The 27,991-nt window shown below is 27.4% G+C and overlaps 1 protein-coding gene across 2 annotated transcripts in view; it reads right to left on the reverse strand.

Moving 5' to 3' along the window:
• LOC135126136 (RNA-binding protein fusilli) overlaps positions 1 to 27,991 on the reverse strand; it is a 99,132-nt gene that overhangs the window by 21,617 nt on the left and 49,524 nt on the right. For both annotated transcript variants that reach the window (XM_064051967.1, XM_064051966.1), the window contains exon 3: positions 10,163 to 10,252. In XM_064051967.1, the coding sequence (XP_063908037.1) occupies positions 10,163 to 10,252 (90 nt within the window). The remainder of the gene's footprint in view (positions 1 to 10,162; positions 10,253 to 27,991) is intronic.

Here is a 27,991-nt window from a genome sequence, read left to right on the forward strand (position 1 = left end):
ACTTTTAAATCTTCTAAATTTCTAAATTTCAAAGATCGAAGGAACTTCAAACCTCAAACTTTGGCTTCTTAAAACTCCAAACTTTGATTTTTTAAAGCTTCGATAGAACTACAGATTTTTTAAAGTTCAAAACTTAAAATTTTTAAAATCAGAAGCCACAAGTTTTTAAACATTAAAACAAAATTTCTAAAATTTGTTTCAATTTTGTTAAGAATCTGAAAATTTCATCGTTTAAACATGTATCTTTGGATTTTAAATCTCCAAGCTAAGAAAATCCCTGATTTTTAAATGGAATTTCCAAATTCCAAAATCTACAGTCAATAAAACATTGACTTGTTAAGTTCCCCAACTTTGACACATCGAAGTTGAACTCAAAATTTGAAATTTTTAAATCTCCAGATTCTAACTTTCGTTTAAAAGTTTCACTTTTTCAAAATTTGACATTTTGGATTTAGACATTTGGACGTTAATTCAAAATTTTCGTCTCTTAACGGTAGATCTTTTTAAAACTTTTTAAGACTTACTTCAATATTGATCATAATAAAGAAGCTTCATTTTTTTTAACTATTGTGTTTTCAAATATCAAATCCTTATCTTGAAGGATTTAAAATTCCTGAATTAAAAACAATAATAAAATTACATTTGTTGACTGACTTTTAAACCTAAATTTCAAAATTTCAAAGATCGAAGGAACTTCAAACCTCAAACTTTGGCTCCTTAAGACACCAAACATTGTTTTTTTAAATCTTCGATAGAACTATAGACTTTTTAAAGTTCAAAACTTAAAACTTTTAAACTCAGAAGCCACAAGTTTTTCAACATTAAAACAAAATTTCTAAAACTCGTTTCTGTTTTGTTAATAACCTGAAAATTTCATTGTTTAAACATGTATCTTTGGATTTTAAATCTTCAAGCTAAGAAAATCCCTGATTTTTAAATGGAATTTCCAAATTTCAAAACCTATAGTCATTAAAATATTCAGTTGTTAAGTTCCCCAAATTTAACACATCGAAATTTGACTCAAAATTTGAAATTTTTAAATCTCCAGATTCTAACTTTCCTTTAAAAGTTTCAGTTTTTCAAAATTTGACATTTTGGATTTAGAAATTTGGACGTTAATTCAAAATTTTCGTCTCTTAACGGTGGATCTTTTTAAAACTTTTTAAGACTTACTTCAATATTGATCATAATAAAGCAGCTTCATTTTTTTTAACTATTGTGTTTTCAAATATCAAATCCTAATCTTGAAGGATTTAAAATTACTGAATTAAAAACAATAATAAAATTACATTTGTTGACTGACTTTTAAACCTAAATTTCAAAATTTCAAAGATCGAAGACTCTTCAAACCTCAAACTGTGGTTTCTTCAAAACTCCAAACATTGTTTTTTTAAAGCTTCGACAGAACTATAGATTTTTTAAATTTTAAAACTTAAAACTTTTAAACTCAGAAATCACAAGTTTTTAAACATTAAAACAAAATTTCTAAAACTCGTTTCAGTTTTGTTAATGACCTGAAAATTTCATCGTTTAAACATGTATCTTTAGATTTTAAATCTTCAAGCTAAGAAAATCCCTGATTTTTAAATGGAATTTCCAAATTTCAAAACCTATAGTCATTAAAATATTCAGTTGTGAAGTTCACCAAATTTGACACATCGAAATTTGACTCAAAATTTGAAATTTTTAAATCTCCAGATTCTAACTTTTGTTTAAAAGTTTCAGTTTTTCAAAATTTGACATTTTGGATTTAGAAATTTGGACGTTAATTCAAAATTTTCGTCTCTTAACGGTAGATCTTTTTAAAACTTTTTAAGACTTACTTCAATATTGATCATAATAAAGAAGCTTCATTTTTTTTAACTATTGTGTTTTCAAATATCAAATCCTAATCTTGAAGGATTTAAAATTACTGAATTAAAAACAATAATAAAATTACATTTGTTGACTGATTTTTAAACCTAAATTTCAAAATTTCAAAGATCGAAGGAACTTCAAACCTCAAACTTTGGCTCCTTAAGACACCAAACATTGTTTTTTTAAATCTTCGATAGAACTATAGACTTTTTAAAGTTCAAAACTTAAAACTTTTAAACTCAGAAGCCACAAGTTTTTCAACATTAAAACAAAATTTCTAAAACTCGTTTCAGTTTTGTTAATGACCTGAAAATTTCATTGTTTAAACATGTATCTTTGGATTTTAAATCATCAAGCTAAGAAAATCCCTGATTTTTACATGGAATTTCCAAATTTCAAAACCTATAGTCATTAAAATATTCAGTTGTTAAGTTCCCCAAATTTGACACATCGAAATTTGACTCAAAATTTGAAATTTTTAAATCTCCAGATTCTAACTTTCCTTTAAAAGTTTCAGTTTTTTAAAATTTGACATTTTGGATTTAGAAATTTGGACGTTAATTCAAAATTTTCGTCTCTTAACGGTGGATCTTTTTAAAACTTTTTAAGACTTTCTTCAATATTGATCATAATAAAGAAGCTTCATTTTTTTTAACTATTGTGTTTTCAAATATCAAATCCTAATCTTGAAGGATTTAAAATTACTGAATTAAAAACAATAATAAAATTACATTTGTTGACTGACTTTTAAACCTAAATTTCAAAATTTCAAAGATCGAAGACTCTTCAAACCTCAAACTTTGGCTTCTTAAAACTCCAAACTTTGATTTTTTAAAGATTCGACAGAACGACAGATTTTTTAAAGTTCAAAACTTAAAACTTTTAAACTCAGAAGCCACAAGTTTTTCAACATTAAAACAAAATTTCTAAAACTCGTTTCAGTTTTGTTAATAATCTGAAAATTTCATCGTTTAAACACGTATCTTTAGATTTTAAATCACCAAGCTAAGAAAATCCCTGATTTTTAAATGGAATTTCCAAATTTCAAAACCTATAGTCATTAAAATATTCAGTTGTTAAGTTCCCCAAATTTGACACATCGAAATTTGACTCAAAATTTGAAATTTTTAAATCTCCAGATTCTAACTTTTGTTTAAAAGTTTCAGTTTTTCAAAATTTGACATTTTGGATTTAGAAATTTGGGCGTTAATTCAAAATTTTCGTCTCTTAACGGTGGATCTTTTTAAAACTTTTTAAGACTTACTTCAATATTGATCATAATAAAGAAGCTTCATTTTTTTTAACTATTGTGTTTTCAAATATCAAATCCTAATCTTGAAGGATTTAAAATTACTGAATTAAAAACAATAATAAAATTACATTATTTTGTTGACTGACTTTTAAACCTAAATTTCAAAATTTCAAAGATCGAAGACTCTTCAAACCTCAAACTTTGGCTTCTTAAAACTCCAAACTTTGATTTTTTAAAGATTCGACAGAACGACAGATTTTTTAAAGTTCAAAACTTAAAACTTTTAAACTCAGAAGCCACAAGTTTTTCAACATTAAAACAAAATTTCTAAAACTCGTTTCAGTTTTGTTAATGACCTGAAAATTTCGTCGTTTAAACATGTATCTTTAGATTTTAAATCTCCAAGCTAAGAAAATCCCTGATTTTTAAATGGAATTTCCAAATTTCAAAACCTACAGACATTAAAACATTCACTTGTTAAGTTCCCCAACTTTGACACAACGAAGTTTAACTCAAAATTTGAATTTTTTAAAAGTCTAGATTCTAACTTTCGTCTAAAAGTTTCAGTTTTTCAAAATTTGACATTTTGGATTTTGAAATTTGGACGTTAATTCAAAATTTTCGTCTCTTAACGGTAAATATTTTTAAAACTTTTTAAAATTTACTTCAATTTTAATCATAATAAGGAAGCTTCATTTTTTTTAACTATTGTGTCTTCAAATATCAAATCCTAAATCTTGAAGGAATTAAAATTACTGAATTAAAAACAATAATAAAATTACATTTGTTGACTGACTTTTATACCTTCTAAATTTCAAAATTTCAAAAATCGAAGGAACTTCAAACCTCAAACTTTGGCTTCTTAAAACTCCAAAGATTGTTTTTTTAAAGCTTCGATAGAACTATCGATTTTTTAAAGTTCAAAACTTAAAACTTTTAAAATCAGAAGCCACAAGTTTTTAAACATTAAAACAAAATTTCTAAAATTTGTTTCAATTTTGTTAAGAATCTGAAAATTTCATCGTTTAAACATGTATTTTTGGATTTTAAATCTCCAAGCTAAGAAAATCCCTGATTTTTAAATGGAATTTCCAAATTCCAAAATCTACAGTCAATAAAACATTGACTTGTTAAGTTCCCCAACTTTGACACATCGAAGTTGAACTCAAAATTTGAAATTTTTAAATCTCCAGATTCTAACTTTCGTTTAAAAGTTTCACTTTTTCAAAATTTGACATTTTGGATTTAGAAATTTGGACGTTAATTCAAAATTTTCGTCTCTTAACGGTAGATCTTTTTAAAACTTTTTAAGACTTACTTCAATATTGATCATAATAAAGAAGCTTCATTTTTTTTAACTATTGTGTTTTCAAATATCAAATCCTAATCTTGAAGGATTTAAAATTCCTGAATTAAAAACAATAATAAAATTACATTTGTTGACTGACTTTTAAACCTAAATTTCAAAATTTCAAAGATCGAAGGAACTTCAAACCTCAAACTTTGGCTCCTTAAGACACCAAACATTGTTTTTTTAAATCTTCGATAGAACTATAGACTTTTTAAAGTTCAAAACTTAAAACTTTTAAACTCAGAAGCCACAAGTTTTTCAACATTAAAACAAAATTTCTAAAACTCGTTTCAGTTTTGTTAATGACCTGAAAATTTCATTGTTTAAACATGTATCTTTGGATTTTAAATCATCAAGCTAAGAAAATCCCTGATTTTTAAATGGAATTTCCAAATTTCAAAACCTATAGTCATTAAAATATTCAGTTGTTAAGTTCCCCAAATTTGACACATCGAAATTTGACTCAAAATTTGAAATTTTTAAATCTCCAGATTCTAACTTTCCTTTAAAAGTTTCAGTTTTTTAAAATTTGACATTTTGGATTTAGAAATTTGGACGTTAATTCAAAATTTTCGTCTCTTAACGGTGGATCTTTTTAAAACTTTTTAAGACTTTCTTCAATATTGATCATAATAAAGAAGCTTCATTTTTTTTAACTATTGTGTTTTCAAATATCAAATCCTAATCTTGAAGGATTTAAAATTACTGAATTAAAAACAATAATAAAATTACATTTGTTGACTGACTTTTAAACCTAAATTTCAAAATTTCAAAGATCGAAGACTCTTCAAACCTCAAACTTTGGCTTCTTAAAACTCCAAACTTTGATTTTTTAAAGATTCGACAGAACGACAGATTTTTTAAAGTTCAAAACTTAAAACTTTTAAACTCAGAAGCCACAAGTTTTTCAACATTAAAACAAAATTTCTAAAACTCGTTTCAGTTTTGTTAATAATCTGAAAATTTCATCGTTTAAACACGTATCTTTAGATTTTAAATCACCAAGCTAAGAAAATCCCTGATTTTTAAATGGAATTTCCAAATTTCAAAACCTATAGTCATTAAAATATTCAGTTGTTAAGTTCCCCAAATTTGACACATCGAAATTTGACTCAAAATTTGAAATTTTTAAATCTCCAGATTCTAACTTTTGTTTAAAAGTTTCAGTTTTTCAAAATTTGACATTTTGGATTTAGAAATTTGGGCGTTAATTCAAAATTTTCGTCTCTTAACGGTGGATCTTTTTAAAACTTTTTAAGACTTACTTCAATATTGATCATAATAAAGAAGCTTCATTTTTTTTAACTATTGTGTTTTCAAATATCAAATCCTAATCTTGAAGGATTTAAAATTACTGAATTAAAAACAATAATAAAATTACATTATTTTGTTGACTGACTTTTAAACCTAAATTTCAAAATTTCAAAGATCGAAGACTCTTCAAACCTCAAACTTTGGCTTCTTAAAACTCCAAACTTTGATTTTTTAAAGATTCGACAGAACGACAGATTTTTTAAAGTTCAAAACTTAAAACTTTTAAACTCAGAAGCCACAAGTTTTTCAACATTAAAACAAAATTTCTAAAACTCGTTTCAGTTTTGTTAATGACCTGAAAATTTCGTCGTTTAAACATGTATCTTTAGATTTTAAATCTCCAAGCTAAGAAAATCCCTGATTTTTAAATGGAATTTCCAAATTTCAAAACCTACAGACATTAAAACATTCACTTGTTAAGTTCCCCAACTTTGACACAACGAAGTTTAACTCAAAATTTGAATTTTTTAAAAGTCTAGATTCTAACTTTCGTCTAAAAGTTTCAGTTTTTCAAAATTTGACATTTTGGATTTTGAAATTTGGACGTTAATTCAAAATTTTCGTCTCTTAACGGTAAATATTTTTAAAACTTTTTAAAATTTACTTCAATTTTAATCATAATATGGAAGCTTCATTTTTTTTAACTATTGTGTCTTCAAATATCAAATCCTAAATCTTGAAGGAATTAAAATTACTGAATTAAAAACAATAATAAAATTACATTTGTTGACTGACTTTTATACCTTCTAAATTTCAAAATTTCAAAAATCGAAGGAACTTCAAACCTCAAACTTTGGCTTCTTAAAACTCCAAAGATTGTTTTTTTAAAGCTTCGATAGAACTATCGATTTTTTAAAGTTCAAAACTTAAAACTTTTAAAATCAGAAGCCACAAGTTTTTAAACATTAAAACAAAATTTCTAAAATTTGTTTCAATTTTGTTAAGAATCTGAAAATTTCATCGTTTAAACATGTATTTTTGGATTTTAAATCTCCAAGCTAAGAAAATCCCTGATTTTTAAATGGAATTTCCAAATTCCAAAATCTACAGTCAATAAAACATTGACTTGTTAAGTTCCCCAACTTTGACACATCGAAGTTGAACTCAAAATTTGAAATTTTTAAATCTCCAGATTCTAACTTTCGTTTAAAAGTTTCACTTTTTCAAAATTTGACATTTTGGATTTAGAAATTTGGACGTTAATTCAAAATTTTCGTCTCTTAACGGTAGATCTTTTTAAAACTTTTTAAGACTTACTTCAATATTGATCATAATAAAGAAGCTTCATTTTTTTTAACTATTGTGTTTTCAAATATCAAATCCTAATCTTGAAGGATTTAAAATTCCTGAATTAAAAACAATAATAAAATTACATTTGTTGACTGACTTTTAAACCTAAATTTCAAAATTTCAAAGATCGAAGGAACTTCAAACCTCAAACTTTGGCTCCTTAAGACACCAAACATTGTTTTTTTAAATCTTCGATAGAACTATAGACTTTTTAAAGTTCAAAACTTAAAACTTTTAAACTCAGAAGCCACAAGTTTTTCAACATTAAAACAAAATTTCTAAAACTCGTTTCTGTTTTGTTAATGACCTGAAAATTTCATTGTTTAAACATGTATCTTTGGATTTTAAATCTTCAAGCTAAGAAAATCCCTGATTTTTAAATGGAATTTCCAAATTTCAAAACCTATAGTCATTAAAATATTCAGTTGTTAAGTTCCCCAAATTTAACACATCGAAATTTGACTCAAAATTTGAAATTTTTAAATCTCCAGATTCTAACTTTCCTTTAAAAGTTTCAGTTTTTCAAAATTTGACATTTTGGATTTAGAAATTTGGACGTTAATTCAAAATTTTCGTCTCTTAACGGTGGATCTTTTTAAAACTTTTTAAGACTTACTTCAATATTGATCATAATAAAGAAGCTTCATTTTTTTTAACTATTGTGTTTTCAAATATCAAATCCTAATCTTGAAGGATTTAAAATTACTGAATTAAAAACAATAATAAAATTACATTTGTTGACTGACTTTTAAACCTAAATTTCAAAATTTCAAAGATCGAAGACTCTTCAAACCTCAAACTGTGGTTTCTTCAAAACTCCAAACATTGTTTTTTTAAAGCTTCGACAGAACTATAGATTTTTTAAATTTTAAAACTTAAAACTTTTAAACTCAGAAATCACAAGTTTTTAAACATTAAAACAAAATTTCTAAAACTCGTTTCAGTTTTGTTAATGACCTGAAAATTTCATCGTTTAAACATGTATCTTTAGATTTTAAATCTTCAAGCTAAGAAAATCCCTGATTTTTAAATGGAATTTCCAAATTTCAAAACCTATAGTCATTAAAATATTCAGTTGTGAAGTTCACCAAATTTGACACATCGAAATTTGACTCAAAATTTGAAATTTTTAAATCTCCAGATTCTAACTTTTGTTTAAAAGTTTCAGTTTTTCAAAATTTGACATTTAGAATTAAGAAATTTGGACGTTAATTCAAAATTTTCGTCTCTTAACGGTAGATCTTTTTAAAACTTTTTAAGACTTACTTCAATTTTGATCATAATAAAGAAGGTTCATTTTTTTTTAACTATTGTGTCATCAAATATCAAATCCTAAATCTTGAAGGATTTAAAATTACTGAATTAAAAACAATAATAAAGTTACATTTGTTGACTGACTTTTGAACCTTCTAAATTTCAAAATTTCAAAAATCCAAGGAACTTCAAACCTCAAACTTTGGCTTCTTAAAACTCCAAACATTGTTTTTTTAAAGCTTCGATAGAACTATAGATTTTTTAAAGTTCAAAACTTAAAACTTTGAAACTCAGAAGCCACAAGTTTTTAAACATTAAAACAAAATTTCTAAAACTCGTTTCAGTTTTGTTAATAATCTGAAAATTTCATCGTTTAAACATGTATCTTTAGATTTTAAATCTCCAAGCTAAGAAAATCCCTGATTTTTAAATGGAATTTCCAAATTTCAAAACCTATAGTCATTAAAACATTCACTTGTTAAGTTCCCCAACTTTGACACATCGAAGTTGAACTCAAAATTTGAAATTTTTAAATCTCCAGATTCTAACTTTCGTCTAAAAGTTTCACTTTTTCAAAATGTGAAATTTTGGATTTAGAAATTTTGATGTTAATTCAAAATTTTCGTCTCTTAACGCTAGATCTTTTTAAAACTTTTTAAGACTTCAATTTTGATCATAATAAAGAAGCTTCATTTTTTTTAACTATTGTGTCTTCAAATACCAAATCCTAAATCTTGAAGGATTTAAAATTCCTGAATTAAAAACAATAATAAAATTACATCTGTTGACTGACTTTTAAACCTTCTAAATTTCAAAATTTCAAAGATCGAAGGAACTTCAAACCTTCAAACTTTGACTTTTAAACCTCTAAACTTTAATCTTGAAGCTTCAATTGTAAAAAAACCGCAACTTTTTTAAATATTCAATTGTCAACTTTTAAAGTCAAAACCACACTTTAAAATTCAGAACATTGAACCAAAAAGAGTAAGAAAAGAAAATTTGAACTTTTTAAGAATGACGTCATAAAAACATCCTACCTATTCAGGATGTGGACGAAAAAACACATGGTCTTGGCGACCACCGAATTAGACGTATTCTACGATTATTACGCAAGTGATAACAATAAATTAAAAAATTAATAATGTAAAATTGTTACTTTCGACAACAACATGACCGTAATAAAACGTCAACGTAAATTTCACTGTCACTACCTGAAAAAATTGAATGACGTCATCCAACTACCTTATCTGTACAATAAAAATTCTCTTTCTAATTTTAAGTGTATGGTGCGCCAAATTTTTCAACAAAATCACGAAACAACATTTTTTTCTAAATTTTCCAGTAAGAAAAAATAACCTTCACATAACATATACAATTATCACGTGTGAAGAATCTGACAAATTCATTTGTTCCACATTTTGACTCACGTTTTATTATCGACACCACCAATATAAACAAAGCTCCGATTTGCAACATCATTACATTACATAAAAACATCAACAAAAATTACAAACTGATAAATAATCAATTCAGTTCAACATTATTGTGACATAATTAATCTAAAATTAAGCAAATCATTCATGATTTCATCAAGTAACTACGTTTACTCTATTAATTTTCTCGTTACAAAAACCACATTTGTCAGCGCTCACCTCAACCCCATTTTTTCCTAGAACGCCAGATCCGCACTCGAAAAAATCGAGTTCCGAATTCATCACCTGCTAATTGCGTTCCTCGAACCCCCCATCGACCCATATTGAATTTCACGCACATTCTCTGACCATTGACCTTTACTCCCACCCCCCTCGCGCCCCAGGTACCTGCATTTCCGCAAAAAAACTCACCTTCTCCAATCAGCCTTTGTACAACATTGACCATATCTTTAGCTTCTCTCTTGTAAAATTCATTTTCAGCCTCGGGTTTAATTTCTAAATCTGGCGAACTGTTAAGGAAACGTGTCGAAACACCTGTGGAACTCACCTGATTTGTAGGTTAAGTGGTGGCATTCGCACAATATATTCGCGAAAAAGCGATTACTCCACTTCGTGCGTTCTTATCAGCATTAAACGCTGTTTTCCTTATCAAACAAAATGTACATACTTTAAAAACCAAGTACTCCGACTACATCATCGAGCACCGGCGGCACAACAGCTGTTTTTCGAATTTGAAACCGTGGGTTCGGGTTGCCGAAATTCAGAGGACGTTCACCCGGACCGAAAACACCGGCGAGCGTCCGCTGCGGAAATTAGTTCGCTTTTTGCATAAACCGAGTCGGTGTTTTGAATAGTCGGAATTTAAAGGTTTGAAATTTCAATCTCGGGCGGTCAGCGAAGACACACGTGCTGACATCTGCACAGAGTCGGCGTAGGGGCGAGAAGAGGTCTTGCCGGAGTTTCGGCGGCGCGGCTACCAGATGGCAGGCGGCAGTCAGATGGCGGGCACCTGTTGATGGAAATGCGCCCGACTTTTTCACGTGGATGCAATAATTAAGGACAGATTTAATTTAATCAACTTTCACTTCCACACGGCTGTTTAGAAACGCTGCCGGACACCGAAAAAGCTATTGCGAATCCGTGGCCGAGTTAAAAAATATTTTGTAACGCACTGGAACTAATCGAAATTAATGATTCATGGAATTTGCATGCAGTTGGTTCCTGTGCCGTACATGGCGGCTTTGTTGGCGAGGTAATTTTATGGGCGCCAGCTGAGGTCGAATGAAATGAATGGAAAAAAATTAATCTAGGCGATATTGTGTGTGTGGTAATGCGAAATTGATAGGTTTTTGCGCAAAATGGAACAGGTGAAAGAAAAAATTGTAATTTAGGTACGAAGTTCTCCAAAAAGTAAACCCACGATGAATAGAGGAATTCTAGGTTTAGAACAGCAATTTTTGAAAATTCGTAAATCTGAATTTTAAGTAGATTAACAAGATTAAGAAGATTAAGAAGATTTTCAATTCTCCGAACTCTCGCATGACAGTTCAAACGTACTTTTAATGACGTGACAATATTTTTTTATTTTTATTTTTTATTTTTATTTGATTACGATATAAAAGAATGTGTGAATTAAAAAAAATATATATTTTCCCAAAATTACGAAATTACTACAAATTTTGTAGCAACAGACTTGACATTTGAAATATCTTTTTTTAATTTTGAAGAAAAAAGACCTTCAATAAATATACGAAATAAACTAGAATTTGAAGCTTCAAACGAAGTCAATAAGAATCAACAACATCAAACTTTATACAAAATTAGATTTATAAATTGCAAAAATTTTGAAAATACTGAAGAGAAGAAAAGTTTTTTTTTAAACATCGAAATTTTTCTTTGCAATTAAAAAAATCAAAAAAAGCTGTTAAAATTTATAAAATATGACGATTGATCGTAAAGAAATTTAAAATTGACAAATTTAATCGTTTTTATAAAATTAAAAATACTCCTATATGACATTTAATAATCATTGAAACTCAAAAAAAAACACTGTTTCAAATGACCATTGAAATTTTAGAAAATGAAACACAAAAAAATGACAAATTAAAACTTAAAAAAGCTTTAAAATGCTTCAGAACTGACAGTAGTAACATGAAAATTTCGAGAAATAAAACAGAAATTCTGAGATTCCTCAGAAGTAAATTTATAAATTTAAAAAATTTTGAAAACACTGAAAAATCCAAAAGTTCTTTGAACAATCGAAATACCTTTTTTTTTATTTGAAAATTCTTAATAAGGGTAAATTAAAAAGAAGATAATAAATAATAAAATTTGGAAAACGTAAACACTTGGAAATCAAAGGTGCTTGAAATTCCGAAAACTTGTCAGTAAATAACTGATTTTTCTAAAATATCGTGAAGATCTTTAAAATTGACAAAATCAATCCTTTTTTCAAAATGAAAAAAATATGACATTTAATAATCGTTGAAACTTAAAAAAAACTACTGTTTCAAGTGACCACTGAAAATTTAGAAAATGAAACACAAAAAATAACACATTAAAACTTAAAAAAAACTTCTAAATGCTTCAAAATTGACACTAATAACATGAAAATATTGAGAAATAAAACAGAAATTCTGAGATAACTCCGAAATAAGTAGATTTATAAATTTCCAAAATTTTTAAAACACTGAAAAATCCAAGACTTCTTTGAACATCTTTTGGAACAATCGAATACTTTTTTTTATTTTAAAACCCTTAATAAGGGTAAATTAAAAATCAGATAATAATAAAATTTGGAAAACGTAAACGACTTGAAAAGATAAATTAAAAGAATATTAATAAAATTTGGAAAACGTAAACACTTGACAATCAAATGTGTTTGAAATTCCGAAAAATTGCAAGTAAGTAAATAACTGATTTTTCTAAAATATCGTGGAGATTTTTAAAATTGACAAAATTAATCTTTTTTTCAAAATGAAAAAAATATGACATTTAATAATCGTTGAAACTTAATAAAAAAACTACTGTTTCAAGTGACCACTGAAAATTTAGAAAATGAAACACAAAAAATAACACATTAAAACTTAAAAAAACTTCTAATTGCTTCATAATTGACACTAATAACTTGAAAATATTGAGAAATAAAACAGAAATTTTGAGATAACTCCGAAATAAGCAGATTTATGAATTTCAAAAATTTTTAAAACACTGAAAAATCCAAGAGTTCTTTAAACATCTTTTTGAACAATCGAAATACCTTTTTTTTATTTTAAAACCCTTAATAAGGGTAAATTAAAAAGAAGATAATAATAAAATTTGAAAAATGTAAACGACTTTAAAAAATAAATTAAAAGAATATTAATAAAATTTGGAAAACCTAAATACTTGAAAATCAAATGTGTTTGAAATTCCGAAAAATTACAAGTAAATAACTGATTTTTCTAAAATATCGTGAAGATCTTTAAAATTGAGAAAATTAATCCTCTTTTCAAAATGAAAAAAACATGACATTTAATAATCGTTGAAACTTAAAAAAAAACTACTGTTTCAAGTGACCACTGAGAATTTAGAAAATGAAACACAAAAAATAACACATTAAAACTTAAAAAACTTCTAATTGCCTCAAAATTGACACTAATAACATGAAAATATTGAGAAATAAAACAGAAATTCTGAGATAACTCCGAAATAAGCAGATTTATAAATTTCAAAAATTTTTAAATCACTGAAAAATCCAAGAGTTCTTTGAACATCTTTTTGAACAATCGAAATACCTTTTGTTATGTTAAAACCCTTAATAAGGGTAAATTAAAAAGCAGATAATAATAAAATTTGGAAAACGTAAACACTTGAAAATAAAATGTGTTTGAAATTCTGAAAAATTGCAAGTAAATAACTGATTTTTCTAAAATATCGTGAAGATCTTTAAAATTGACAAAATTAATCCTTTTTTCAAAATGAAAAAAATATGACATTTAATAATCGTTGAAACTTAAAAAAAATACTGTTTCAAGTTACCACTGAAATTTTAGAAAATGAGACAAAAAATTACATATAAAAACTTAAAAGCTTCAAAATTGACACTAAAAACATGAAAATTTTGAAAAATAAAACAGAAATTCTGAGATTAGTCACAAATAGATTTTATAAATTCCAAAAATTTTTAAAACACTGAAAAATCCAAAAGTTCTTTGAACATGATTTTTAAAAAACGAAATACGGTTCTTTTAAGTTTGAAACTTCTAGTAAAGTAAATTAAAAAAATCATAATAATAAAATATGGAAAACGCAAACACTCAAAATTCAATGGTGTTTGAAATTTTCAGAACTGGAATGTAAATAACTAAATTTTATAAAATACTGTGAAGATCTTTAAAAATGACAAATTTAATCCCTTTTTCAAAATAAAAAAAAATATTACATTTAGTAATTATTGAAACTTAAAAAAACTACTATTTCAAATGACCACTGAAATTTTCGAAAATGAAACACAAAAAATGACACAAATTAAAACTTAAAAAAGCTTTAAAATGCTTCAAAACTGACACTGATACCATGAAAATTTTGAAAAATGAAACAGATATTCTGAGATTAGTCACAAGTAGATTTTATAAATTCCAAAAATTTTTAAAACACTGAAAAATCCAAAAGTTGTTTGAACATGTTTTTTGAAAATCGAAATACCGTTCTTTTAAGTTTGAAACTTCTAATAAGGTAAATTAAAAAAATCATAATAATAAAATTTGGAAAACGCAAACACTCAAAATTCAATGGTGTTTGAAATTTTCAGAACTGGAAATTAAATAACTAAATTTTATAAAATACTGTGAAGATCTTTCAAAATGACAAATTTAATCCCTTTTTCAAAATAAAAAAAAATATATTACATTTGGTAAACATTGAAACTTAAAAAAAATAGTGTTTCAAATGACCACTGAAATTTTCGAAAATGAAACACAAAAAATGAGACAAATTAAAACTTAAGAAAGCTTTAAAATAGTTGAAAACTGACACTAATTACATGAAAATTTTGAGAAATAAAACAGAAATTCTGAGATTAGTCACAAATAGATTTTATAAATTCCAAAAATTTTTAAAACACTGAAAAATCCAAAAGTTGTTTGAACATGTTTTTTGAAAATCGAAATACCGTTCTTTTAAGTTTGAAACTTCTAATAAGGTAAATTAAAAAAATCATAATAATAAAATTTGGAAAACGCAAACACTCAAAATTCAATGGTGTTTGAAATTTTCAGAACTGGAAATTAAATAACTAAATTTTATAAAATACTGTGAAGATCTTTAAAAATGACAAATCTAATCCCTTTTTCAAAATAAAAAAAAAATATTACATTTAGTAATCATTGAAACTTAAAAAAAATACGTTTTCAAATGGCCACTGAAATTTTAGAAAATGAAACAAAAAAATGACACAAATTAAAACTTAAAAAAGCTTTAAAATGCTTCAAAATTGACACTAATAACATGAAAATTTTGAGAAATAAAACAGAAATTCTGAGATTAGTCACCAGTAGATTTTATGAATTCCAAAAATTTTGAAAACACTGAAAAATCCAAAAGTTCTTTGAACATGTTTTTTAACCATCGAAATACCGTTCTTTTAAGTTTGAAACTTTTAGTAAGGTAAATTAAAAAAATCATAATAATAAAATTTGGGAAACGCAAACACTCAAAATTCAATGGTGTTTGAAATTTTCAGAACTGGAAATTAAATAACAAAATTTTATAAAATACTGTGAAGATCTTTAAAAATGACAAATTTAACCCCTTTTTCAAAATAAAAAAAATATATTACATTTAGTAATCATTGAAACTTAAAAAAAATACTGTTTCAAATGGCCACTGAAATTTTAGAAAATGAAACACAAAAAATTACATCAATTAAAACTTAAAAAAGCTTTAAAATGCTTCAAAACTGACACTAATAACATGAAAAATTTGAGAAATTATACAGAAATTCCGAGATTAGTCAGTCACAAGTGGATTTTATAAATTCCAAAAATTTTTAAAACACTGAAAAATCCAAAAGTTCTTTGAACATGTTTTTTAACCATCGAAATACCGTTCTTTTAAGTTTGAAACTTCTAGTAAGGTAAATTAAAAAAAATCATAATAAAATTTGGAAAACGCAAACACTCAAAATTCAATAGTGTTTGAAATTTTCAGAACTGAAAATTAAATAACTAAATTTTATAAAATACTGTGAAGATCTTTAAAAATGACAAATTTAATCCCTTTTTCAAAATAAAAAAAATATATTACATTTAGTAATTGTTGAAACTTAAAAAAAATACTGTTTCAAATGACCACTGAAATTTTAGAAAATGAAACACAAAAAATGACACAAATTGAAACTTAAAAAAGGTTTAAAATGCTTCAAAACTGACACTGATAACATGAAAATTTTGAGAAATAAAACAAAAATTCTGAGATTAGTCACAAGTAGATTTTATAAATTCCAAAAATTTTGAAAACACTGAAAAATCCAAAAGTTCTTTGAACATGCTTTTTAAAAATCGAAATACCGTTTTTTTTAAGTTTGAAAGTTCTAATAAGGTAAATTAAAAAAATCATAATAATAAAATTTGGAAAATGCAAACACTCAAAATTCAATGGTGTTTGAAATTTTCAGAACTGGAAATTAAATAACAAAATTTTATAAAATACTGTGAAGATCTTTAAAAATGACAAATTTAACCCCTTTTTCAAATTAAAAAAAATATATTACATTTAGTAATCATTGAAACTTAAAAAAAATACTGTTTCAAATGGCCACTGAAATTTTAGAAAATGAAACACAAAAAATTACATCAATTAAAACTTAAAAAAGCTTTAAAATGCTTCAAAACTGACACTAATAACATGAAAAATTTGAGAAATAACACAGAAATTCTGAAATTAGTCACAAGTAGATTTTATAAATTTCAAAAATTTTGAAAACACTGAAAAATCCAAAAGTTCTTTGAACATGTTTTTTGACCACCGAAATACCGTTCTTTTAAGTTCGAAACTTCTAGTAAAGTAGATTTAAAAAATCATAATAATAAAATTTGGAAAACGCAAACACTCAAAATTCAGTGGTGTTTGAAATTTTCAGAACTGAAAATTAAATAACTAAGTTTTATAAAATACTGTGAAGATCTTTAAAAATGACAAATTTAATCCCTTTTTTCAAAATAAAAAAAAATATTACATTTAGTAATCGTTGAAACTTAAAAAAATACTGTTTCAAATGACCACTGAAATTTTCGAAAATGAAACACAAAAAATGACACGAATTAAAACTTCAAAAAGCTTTAAAATGCTTCAAAACTGACACTAATAACATGAAAAATTTGAGAAATAAAACAGAAATTCTGAGATTAGTCACAAATAGATTTTATAAATTTCAAAAATTTTTAAAACACTGAAAAATCCAAAAGTTCTTTGAACATGATTTTTAACCATCGAAATACCGTTCTTTTAAGTTTGAAACTTCTAGTAGAGTAAATTAAAAAAATCATAATAGTAAAATTTGGAAAGCGCAAACACTTAAAATTCAATGGTGTTTGAAATTTTCAGAACTGGAAATTAAATAATTAAATTTTACAAAATACTGTGAAGATCTTTAAAAATGACAAATTTAATCCCTTTTTCAAAATAAAAAAAAAATTATATTTAGTAATCATTGAAACTTAAAAATATACTGTTTCAAATGACCACTGAAATTTTAGAAAATGAAACACAAAAAATGACACAAATTAAAACTTAAAAAAGCTTTAAAATGCTTCAAAACTGACACTAACAATATGAAAATTTTGAGAAATAAAACAGAAATTCTGAGATTAGTCACAAGTGGATTTTCTAAATTCCAAAAATTTTTAAAACACTGAAAAATCCAAAAGTTCTTTGAACATGTGTTTTAACCATCGAAATACGGTTCTTTTAAGTTTGAAACTTCTAGTAAGGTAAATTAAAAAAATCATAATAAAATTTGGAAAACGCAAACACTCAAAATTCAATAGTGTTTGAAATTTTCAGAACTGAAAATTAAATAACTAAATTTTATAAAATACTGTGAAGATCTTTAAAAATGACAAATTTAATCCCTTTTTCAAAATAAAAAAAAATTACATTTAGTAATCATTGAAACTTAAAAAAAATACTGTGTCAAATGACCACCGAAATTTTCGAAAATGAAACACAAAAAATGACACAAATTCAAACTTAAAAAAGCTTTAAAATGCTTCAAAACTGACACTAATAATATGAAAATTTTGAGAAATAAAACAGAAATTCTGAGATTAGTCACAAGTAGATTTTATAAATTCCAAAAATTTTTAAAACACTGAAAAATCCAAGAGTTCTTTGAACATGTTTTTTAACCATCGAAATACCGTTTTTTTAAGTTTGAAACTTCTAGTAAGGTAAATTAAAAAAAAATCATAATAATAAAATTTGGAAAACGCAAACACTCAAAATTCAATGGCGTTTGAAATTTTCAGAACTGGAAATTAAATAACTAAATTTTATAAAATACTGTGAAGATCTTTAAAAATGACAAATTTAATCCCTTTTTCAAAATAAAAAAAAAATTACATTTAGTAATCATTGCAGGTTAAAAAAAATACTGTTTCAAATGACCACTGAAATTTTCGAAAATGAAACACAAAAAATGACACAAATTAAAACTTAAAAATGCTTTAAAATAGTTCAAAACTGACACTGATAACATGAAAATTTTGAGAAATAAAACAGAAATTCTGAGATTAGTCACAAGTAGATTTTATAAATTCCAAAAGTTTTGAAAACACTGAAAAATCCAAAAGTTCTTTGAACATGATTTTTAACCATCGAAATACCGTTCTTTTAAGTTTAAAACTTCTAGTAAAGTAAATTAAAAAAATCATAATAACAAAATTTGGAAAACGCAAACACTCAAAATTCAATGGTGTTTGAAATTTTCAGAACTGGAAAGTAAATGACTAAATTTTATAAAATACTGTGAAAATCTTTAAAAATGACAAATTTAATCCCTTTTTCAAAATTAAAAAAATATTACATTTAGTAATCATTGAAACTTAAAAAAAAATACTGTTTCAAGTGGCCACTGAAATTTTAGAAAATGAAACACAAAAAATTACATAAATTAAAACTTAAAAAAGCTTTAAAATGCTTCAAAACTGACTCTAATAACATGAAAATTTTGAGAAATAAAACAGAAATTCTGAGATTAGTCACAAGTAGATTTTATAAATTCAAAAATTTTTAAAACAATGAAAAATCCAAAAGCTCTTTGAACATGTTTTTTAACCATCGAAATACCGTTCTTTTAAGTTTGAAACTTCTAGTAATGTAAATTAAAAAAATCATAATTATAAAATTTGGAAAACGCAAACACTCAAAATTCAATGGCGTTTGAAATTTTCAGAACTGGAAATTAAATAACTAAATTTTATAAAATACTGTGAAGATTTTTAAAAACGACAAATTTAATCCCTTTTTCAAAATAAAAAAAAAATTACATTTAGTAATCATTGAAACTTAAAAAAAATACTGTTTTAAATGACCACTGAAATTTTCGAAAATGAAACACAAAAAATGACACAAATTAAAACTTAAAAAAGCTTTAAAATACTTCAAAACTGACACTAATAAGATGAACATTTTGAGAAAAAAAATAGAAATTTTGAGATTAGTCACAAGTAGATTTTATAAATTCCAAAAATTTTGAAAACACTGAAAAATCCAAAAGTTCTGTGAACATGTTTTTTAAAAATCGAAATACTGTTCTTTTAAGTTTGAAACTTCTAGTAAGGTAAATTAAAAAAATTATAAAAATAAAATTTGGAAAATGCAACACTCAAAATTCAATGGTGTTTGAAATTTTCAGAACAGGAAAGTAAATAACTAAATTTTATAAAATACTCTAAAGATCTTTAAAAATGACAAATTTAATCCTTTTTTCGAAATAAAAAAAAAATTACATTTACTAATCATTGAAACTTAAAAAAAATACTGTTTCAACTGACCACTGAAATTTTAGAAAAAGAAACACAAAAAATGACACAAATTAAAACTTAAAAAAGCTTTAAAATGCTTCAAAATTGACACTAATAACATGAAAATTTTGAGAAATAAAACAGAAATTCTGAGATTAGTCAGAAGTAGATTTTATAAATTCCAAAAATTGTGAAAACACTAAAAAATCCAAAAGTTCTTTGAACATGTTTTTTAAACATCGAAATACTGTTCTTTTAAGTTTGAAACTTCTATTAAGGTAAATTAAATTAATGATAATAAAATTTGGAAAACGTAAAGCCTTGAAAATCACAGGTGTTTGAAATTCCGAAAACTTGCTAGTAAATTACTGATTTTTCTAAAATATCGTGAAGATCTTGTGTTTGAAATTCCAAAAACAATCGAAATACCTTTTTTAATTTTGAAACCCTTGTAATTCACCCTTAGTAAAGGTGAAATTCCGAAAACTTGAAAGGAAATAACTGAATGTTCTGATATATCTAATAAAAATAAATAATAAAGCTGTAAAATTGACAAAATTTGTGCTTTTTTCAAATTTATGGTATTTCATACTTGTTAAAAATCACTGCCTCAAAAATAAGTGGTAAAATTTTAGAAAAACAAATATCAAATGTCAATAATTTAGCCAAAGTTATGAAATCAATCAGAAATAAATTTATAAATTTCAAAAATCATGAGAATACTGAAAATCCAAAAATTACCAATTTTTTATATCTAAAATTCCCAAAATTTAAACAACTAAAAAATCACTGGTTTTTGAGAAACCCTGAGACCTGTAGATAAATAACTTATGCCTAGAAAAATTTTATTCTCTTTTCAAAATTAAAAGTGTGACTTTTCATAATCGTAAATAATTCAAAACTTACATAATAAGATAAACTTTTTCAAAAAAGAAGTAGAAATTCTGAGATTATTCAACCCGACATTTATAAAATAATCTAACAGATCGTGAAAACACGGAAAAATCCAAAAATCTTGAAAAAAATTTAAATTTTTAAATCTTTATTAGAGTATTACTTAACACAAATTTAAAAGAGATATAAAACCCATCATTAAAATTAAATTATATAAAAATGAATAATGTTTAATGATCCTAGAACCAGAAATAATAATGGAACTTGTCTTGACCAACTTATAAGAGGTCAGTGGTGCCCAGGTGAATCTTTGTTGTGATATAATGTTTCTTTTAATGCTCGTTTGTCCGCTAATACAATCAACAAGCTTTACAACTTCAACAGTAAAATGAGTTATTCAGCACACACACATAAAACCTAAAATGTCATCATTATTATTTGCATAGTTAAATACGTTTTTCACATTTAAATAACTTTTAGGAGCAATCGTGAGCGGCAAACTTTTGCAAATTTTACACTACAAGCTCCCAAATAAAGGTAAAAGTGTCACGTTTCTTTGAGTATTTTTACAGTTTTGAAGAATTAAGTAAAAAGTTGCTTCAAAACCCGTTTATTCTTGTTGGAAAAAAATTCACTGAAGCCACTTCTCAAGCCCTCATTTATCCCATGGTATGCACACTACCATTTTTCGCCAATTTCAATTCAATAGCCAATTACTTCCACTCTTGCTCCTCCCAGGAAAATCTCCAATTAGCCAACCCATAAAATCTCCACACATTCCGCATTTCCATATCGCACCTCTCCCACGCAACTCCGCCCGATAGCGCCCAGGCCCGTAATTATGACAACGCGCGTTCTTTTTTGCCGTCTTTTAATTGCGCTCTCCCGCTGTTACCTGTGGCTTCCTTTGTAGTTGGCTTTTTTGTGGCTGTTACGTTATGGTGTGGTACCTTCCGGGTAACAGGACTGTTAATTGCAGACAAGAACAACAGCGGATTTCGTCGATAACGGCGCGTCGCTTATGGGATGTGATTGTTATTGTTAGTTAAAGATAGCTAGAAAGAATAAAAAAGGCTCGGCGTGCGGGCAGGAATGCGCCATGGGTGTATATTATGGGATCGAGAATATGTTTATTGTGTATTATTTAACCACGATAATTCAGGCGGTCGTTGTTTTGTGGCGGTTTGGCGAAAAATGACGGCTGGGATGTAGCCGGAGAGGATCGGAAATTAGCTTATCGGTTATTGAATAATGAGCATGAGGCGGCCTTAAGCGTACGTGTGTGTCAGGTCGTTATTACAACAGTGGATTTTTTGTGGAGAAGGTAGCGTTATCTCGTTTAGGGTACTGGATAATTAACATGAACACGTCCCGATATAGAAACGTCAAAATTTGGCTTCAGTTCAAGCGTGTTTTGAAAAATTGCTCAAATATGTCACAGACCTGTTTAAATATTTTCTGGTCTCTCAAACTCAAACCGTTAATTATTTTTTTGAACAAATTATTTCCTAGAATCAAAAAACTGCAAGAAATTTACAGGTTTAAACCGAAAATCAAATACTTCAACCGTTTTGAAATTAGGAGCCCATAAATTCGAAAAATATATATTTTTCAATATAGAGTCTGACATGTAATTCTGGTGGTACTAATTTTCTTATTTAATAACAGAAACTCCTGATATTTGCTATATTTACTAAACTCAACCTCGTTAATAAAAATACGCATTCGGAATTAACAACCAAAACTTCTTGATTTTTTTTGACTTTTTTATATTATGCAACCTACAGAAAAATGACACTGTCCGCTTTCCGGTCCTCAAGCCCAAACGGCTGACTAATCCGGCTCAAAGAATCATTTTTTGCCATCAAAAAACTCCAAGGAATCGAATGGTACAAACCGGAAGTCGAGTGCTTGAACCGTTTTGAAATGACGGGTCCGTAAACTCGAGAACTAGTTTTCTTGAAATATCTGTCTAAAATTTCGTTCCTTGTGGCACTAACTTTCTTAATCGATAACGAAAGTTCCTGAAATTTGCTGTCCTTACTAATCTGAACCTGTTGAATACGAATCCAAGTTCAGAATTGACAAAGGAAGCTTTCTGATATTTTTTATTTTTCGATATTATGCAGCCTACAGATATATGACTTTATTCTCTTTATCGGTCTCTCAAACTCAAACCGTTAATTATTTTTTTGCAAAAATTATTTCCTAGAATCAAAAAACTGCAAGAAATTGACAGCCTTAAACCGAAAATCAAATACTTCAACCGTTTTGAAATTAGGAGCCCATAAACTCGAAAAATATATATTTTTCAATATCGGGTCTGACATGTAATTCTGGTTGTACTAATTTTCTTATTTAATAACAGAAACTCCTGATATTTGCTATATTTACTAAACTCAACTTTGTTAATAAAAATACGCATTCGAAATTAACAACACAAGCTTCTTGAATTTTTTTGACTTTTTTTATTATGTAACCTACAGAAAAACGACACTGTCCGCTTTTCGGTCTCTCAAGCCCGAACGGCTGACTGATCCGGCTCAAAGAATCATTTTTTGCCATCAAAAAACTCCAAGGAATCGAATGGTACAAACCGGAAGTCAAGTGCTTGAACCGTTTTGAAATGACGGGTCCGTAAACTCGAAAACTAGTTTTCTTGAAATATCCGTCTGACATTTCGCTCCTTGTGGTACTATAACTTTTTTAATCGATAACGAAAGTTCCTGAAATTTGCTGTCCTTACTAACCTGAACCTCTTGAATACGAATCCAAGTTCAGAACTGACAAAGGAAACTTCCTGATTTTTTTTATTTTTCTAAATTATGCAGCCTACAGATATATACCTTTATTCTCTTTATCGGTCTCTCAAACTCAAACCGCTAATTATTTTTTCGAAAAAATCATTTCTTAGAATCAAAAAACTGCAAGGAATTGACAGGTTTAAACCGAAAATCAAATACTTCAACCGTTTTGAAATTATGAGCCCATAAACTCGAAAAATATATATTTTTCAATATCAGGTCTGACATGTAATTCTGGTGGTACTAATTTTCTTATTTAATAACAGAAACTCCTGATATTTGCTATATTTACTAAACTCAACCTCGTTAATAAAAATATACAATATTTTCTGCTGTTCTGAAATGGCGAAACATTTTTTTTTACTTTACAAAGAAAACTTCCTGACTTTTTTATTTTTTTAAATTATGGTACTAAACTTAGAAATAGTACATCGTTCGCTTTATTGAACTCTCAATCACTTGTTGAGACCAAAAAACCCGTAATAAGTGGATTCGAATGGTATAAACCGGAAATCGAAGTTTTTAAAACCCATAATTTGTAGTTTCAGTTATTTATTATTACATAATTTAAGAATAAAGAACCCTTTTATTTCACTTTTACTTGCAAACAAGGATTTTGTTTTTTCAGCTAAGTGATTCAATTTTGATTAAAATGTCAAGACCGAAGTATTATTTGTTCGTACCAACAGTTTATATGGCAACATTATTGCACACATTATTGACTATACTAATTTTCGGGCATTTTTTCAGTAATAAATGGAAACACAGGTGTTCAGTTAAAAAAATCAATTATTATCTTTCTCTTAATGAACAACATTAAACTAATAATTAATTTCCGATCGGTTGGCTCTCTCACTTAACTGCATATTGAAATGCAGCCCATGTATATCAGGAATTCGTTTCCTTTTTTCCCCGATAATTGTTGGTAAATTTCTTTTGTGCGCTCGATCATGCGTAAAATTTGTGCGTAACAGCCTGATCACGGGTTTCGACGTTTTATATTTTTGCCGACATTTCTTTGCTTGCCGAGCGTACAGTCATAATTGGTTTCAGTACCGTTATAAAAAGTTGATTTCCGCTCGCCGTAATAATAAATATCTGCAATTCATGTTGGAGTATGTGCATAGAAATCACTTTTGGCCTATAACATATTGACCATGGTGCATTGTCCATTGTGTCTACATACGTACGTTTTAATGAGGCGTGTTCTATTAATTTATTGCAGGTTCTATTGAACCAACGAACTAGAATATGTTAGCTGGTGGAAGGTCAATGTTGCTTTCGTTAACTGAGTTGGTAATTTGAATATCAATGTGCTACGTCTTCTCATCCGAACACTCTTTTTCATTTAACTAGGTAGTAAAGTGATCACAATAAAACGTCGCCGACTTTTCAAAGCACAGAATTACAATGAAAACCGAACGATTGTACGACGAAACGCACCCAGAATTCGTAACCATCGTATTTCAGAAATCTGTAAACATGGGTGTATTGAATTACAAAAACTCACACAATCGCTTGTAAATGGGAAAACACAACAAGAACAAAACGTGGCGAGTGTTATAACAGACTTTCAGCACTCTAATAATGTAACGGATATACCATAATTATAGTGATGTGTTCATTAAAACGTATTTCAGAACAACAGCTATGATTACAGTTTTATAAAAAGCGTAAACACCGAGCGTCAAAAAATCTTCGCTCACACTAATCCCATAGTCAATACGCTCTTCTATAATAAAACTAGTTTTATTTTGTCTATCCGTGCAACGTGACTTCATTAAAAATTCAATGCAAATCGGTCAGAAAACGCATTATTTACTCATAATAAAGCATTCTCTTGTCAAAATGAATCACGTATTAAACCTGAACAAATTCAGAATGTCGTATTGTAAAACTCGAAATGATTTACTGGATTTTTTACGAGTTGGCAACACAGCAACAGGTGTGCAGTTGTTGTTATGCAGCATTTTTCGAAAATTACGTAACTGTGGATAACGCCGTCAAAATCCCGGCCGATGTGGCGGTGGCAGCCACATTCACATGCGGTAATTTGATCACCGTGGCAACCGGCTTAATCGTCAACCAACGAAACGCGGTAGGTGGAGCCACGATTTATAAGGTTATGACCAGCTCGGCGCGGTCTCATGTTTTTCGTGATGGTAAATAAACACTTGATTGATTAATCCAAGAGCGATTATCTGCGGACACGAGTGTGGCAAAAACAAAGCGAAAAAGGCTGGGGGGCATTGATCTTCCATAATTACATAAATCATAAAATTGTTAATAATTTAATGAATGCATCAGTTTCGTAAATGAGTATTTTTAGAAAGGCAACCCACATCGTACCTGCGGGTCATTAAAACCATTAACTTCTTACGAATTCTGCCACTGCCACAGTTCCTAAGGCTTGTTAAGGAGCGTGGAACGACGGAAATACGAGTATGTTCGGAGAGGTTATTTATGGGATGTTCCCAGTGGAATATTCAGCAGACAATGTGGCGGGGTAATTATTTATTTCGTGTGAGCGAAAATTGGGCCCGGGCCAGGTTTACACGAGCGAAAAATATGAATAATAGTAATAGTTGCTGTGTTTATTGTTCAATTGACATGCAGTTGTTGCAAAAAATATATACAAGTAAATCAGTTTTGACGTATTGTCTCATTTACCAAAATTTATATTCATCAGATGGTGGACAGATATGGTAACTATACTTACGTTTTGGTCGACAGTTTTATTGTCTCGTCACATACTTTGACGTGTTTTATTTGTACAAGTTATAATACAAAGTAGGCGGCGTGCAGCAGTCAAAATTATCTGGATTTTCTTCCGCAAGTTCTTGCAATGTTTTTCTATGATCGTTAGTGTATGGAAGGCACTTTTTGGAAAAAAACTATACAATAACAGACACTTTCAAAATTTTCAGAATTTGCAAAAAATAAGATTTAGGTGTCTTAGGATTTTTAACATGTTCTAAAAATTGTCTGGCAACTATGTATGATTGCCAATTTGAACATTTTTTTTATTATTTTTATTTAATTGTAAAAATACTTTGAGAAGAATCACAATATATAGTAATTTTATTGAGATACATTTCAGTGTTTCGAGCTAAAACAAAATACAAATCATGGTACGGTGGTATTTTTTTTCAGAAATGTCAGAAAAATTTGGGTAAAAACCTTAGAATTTGATTTCTCTTCAAGTATTTTCTCTAAAATAAATATGGAAACTTTTTTTGCAATGTCTGGAACATTTTTGCCTTTTTCTTAGATTTACTTATACAAGAGCGATGTCAGACGAGATATTTGAAAAAAAAATTAGCCGAGACTAATAAAAGAAACAGTCATTTTTTCGTGTTGCATAATATAAAAAAAACAAAAAATATATTTCTCGAGTTTATGGGGTCATCATTTGAAGTTTTCAAGTACTCGACTCCGGGGGTTTTTTGATCCGAAAAAATGATTTTTTCCAGATTGACAGTTCGATAAACCGAAAAATGTCATTTTTCTAAAGGTTGTAATTTATAAAAAATATAAAAAAATCAGAAAACTTCCTTACTCAAATCTTAACTTGTATTCGTGTTTAGAAGGTTCAAACTAGTAAATACAGCAAATTTCAGGAATTTTCCTTATCGAATAAGAAAGTTAGTAGGTACATAAAATAAATAGGTACTCATTTGCAAATTCTAATATTTCAGATTTTTTTATAAACACTCTGTATATTAAGGGTCAATTTAACTTACACCACAATAAAGCATGTAAAATTAGATCACAACAAAGCCCGAACCTTGGTCCTTCTGCCCACAAAATATTGTAACACAAATTTTAAAAATAACTCTATTGTGATTTTTTTTTGCGAAACTTTGCATTGATAAAATTTTTAAAAAAATTGGCAACGTCGCAAATAATTTCAAAATTGGACTAAAATTTTAAAGACTGTAGGAAGAAGACAACAAGATTATATTAAAATACATAGGGTGTTATAAGATTTAAAATACGTAAGTTGCAACCTTCTCAAACACAGAACACTCTGTACATATAGTTGTAAATAATTTCGAAGTATGATACTCAAAGAATGTACAACTTTAGTCTCCGACTTTTTTTTCAACAATAATTGACCAGATATGGAAAAATAAACGCTTAGTGACTCACCGTGTATATAATATCGAGAGAACACTAAAAAACACGATCAAGATACCCATGGATATTTAAAGATTAGTCTTTGATCATTGCACTTTCAAGCCACTTTGACAAGATGAAAATTTTATCAAAGACAAATCTGCAAAAATCCATGGCTGTCTTTGAGCGCATGTTTCTGCCGCTTCGTGTATACTAAATAGAGAAACACCAAAAAAACTTATTTTAAACCATTTTTTTTTTGTAAATATACTTGGACTAAACTAGATATGTCTTTTGTAAAAACCGGTTTTATTTTGGCAGATACTAGCCCCGCCCACCCACCCTCTCTTTTATTACAGGGTATGTGATTTGCCAAAATTGGTCTTATTTTAGCAGGTACTAGCCCCGCCCACCCACCC

The sequence above is a fragment of the Zophobas morio genome, unplaced genomic scaffold (assembly GCF_036711695.1).
Source record: "Zophobas morio isolate AGI-343-1 ecotype UQ-CSIRO unplaced genomic scaffold, CSIRO_AGI_Zmor_V1 ptg000010l, whole genome shotgun sequence".
NCBI classification, from domain to species: Eukaryota; Metazoa; Arthropoda; class Insecta; order Coleoptera; family Tenebrionidae; genus Zophobas; species Zophobas morio.